Raw genomic sequence first — 1,772 nt, forward strand, 5'->3', positions numbered from 1 at the left:
GAACCATCCCCGATGCCAATCCACGACCACCCCGCCTCCTTCCTCACTCCCTTCCCCCTCATCGCCCTTCTCATAACTGCCGCCTCCCCCCATCTCCCCTTGGCCGCGTATATATTCGACAGCGCAATGTGTGCACCCGCACACTCTGGCTCCAGCTCCAGCACTCTCTCCGCCGCCCTCTGCCCTAACTCGCTATCCCCATGCACTGCACATGCCCGTAGCATTGTGGTCCACACAACCTCGTCCGCTCTCCATGGCATTGAGTCGATCACGTTCTCTGCCTCCTTTAAGCGTCCAGCTCGGCCTAACATGTCCACTATGCAACCGTAATGCTCCTTCCACGGCTCGATCTTACAATTATGTTTCATATTCTCAAAGTATCTGAGTCCTAGATCAACAAGCCCTGCATGGCTACATGCTGTCAAGACGCCAATATATGCTACTTGATCAGGTACGAGTCCTGTATTCGTCATGCTATCGAACATACTGATGGCCTCATTGCTGAGCCCGTGCTCTGCATACCCATTGATCATAGCAGTCCAGGAGACCACATTCTCGGCTCCCGTATCTTTGAAAACCCTATGAGCCTCATCGATCATCCCACATTTTGAGTACATGTTGATCAATGAGCTGTTGATCTTTGAATCAGATTCTACTCCAGTGGGTATCATGAGAGCGTGGAGCTGGCGTCCTGCATCCAGCATCGCTGAGGATGCACAGGTGCTGAAAAGGCTAGAGATTTGATACTCAGTAGGGAGTATTCCAGCATCACGCATCTGCGCAAAGAGCGAGAAACTCTCTTCTGTGTACCCCTCTTGGGCGTAAGCTGAGATAATAGAGCTCCATGAGACGATATCTTTTGAGCGTATTTCCCTGAACACTGCATCAGCTGAACTGAGTCGGCTGGCACGAGAGTAGAACGTGACGAGCGTGTTGGTGACCGTTCTTGTGCTGATAAATCCGATGTGTATCACGTGCACGTGAATCTGCTCGCCCAGCGCAACGTCACCGATCACAGAGATCACCTCGGCATAAGTGTGCTCGTTGGGCCTCACCCCATCGCTCTGCATAGCAATAAAGGAACGAATGGCTTCAATTTCTCGACCCATCTGAGCATAGGTGGCGATGACACTAGTCCACGAAACCACATCTCGAACTAGCATTCGTTTGAACACCAAAACCGCTTGGGTAAAATCTCTGCATTTCGAGTACATGGAGGCCAGCGTGTTCGCCACGAACGAAGCAGAGTCTAGACCCGCTTTGATTGTTTGTGCGTGAACCTCTTTTCCCCGAGACAGAAGGTTTTTGTTGGTGCACGCCTTGAAAATCGTAGCATAAGTATGCGAGTCACAATGCAAGTTCNGTCCACGAAACAACATTCTTCAAAGGCATCTCATCGAACACCTTGAGGGCATTCGATGGAGACGGGTCATTTCGAGAGTACATATCGACAAGTGCTGTCGCAACGAAGACCGACGATGGGAGGGCCCCGCATTTGATGCAATGTGAATGGACGGATTGAGCAACGGGGAGGAGAGAAGGGGAGGTGGCGGAGGCCTTGACGGCGAGGCTGAGGACGAACTGATCGGGGCGGTCGAAGGAGGAGGTTGAGTGGAGGTTAGAGAATAGGGAGAGGGATTCCAGTGGGTTGTTGGAGTTGAGGTAGGCTTTGATGAGAGTGGTCCAAGTGATTTGGTCTCTTTGAGGGGTTTTGTCGAACAGGTTGCGGGCATCGAGGAGCCGGTTGGATTGGAGGAGTTGCTTGAGATGGG

The 1,772-nt window shown here is 52.0% G+C and overlaps 1 protein-coding gene across 1 annotated transcript; it reads right to left on the reverse strand.

The window, feature by feature from the left end:
- LOC109841964 (putative pentatricopeptide repeat-containing protein At3g47840) lies at positions 3-1,359 on the reverse strand (the record flags this gene model as incomplete). Its single annotated transcript, XM_020410891.1, has 1 exon — positions 3-1,359. A coding segment is annotated over exon 1 (1,212 nt), but the record flags the coding sequence as incomplete, so codon positions are not given.

This window comes from Asparagus officinalis, chromosome 1 (assembly GCF_001876935.1).
Source record: "Asparagus officinalis chromosome 1, Aspof.V1, whole genome shotgun sequence".
NCBI lineage: Eukaryota > Viridiplantae > Streptophyta > Magnoliopsida > Asparagales > Asparagaceae > Asparagus > Asparagus officinalis.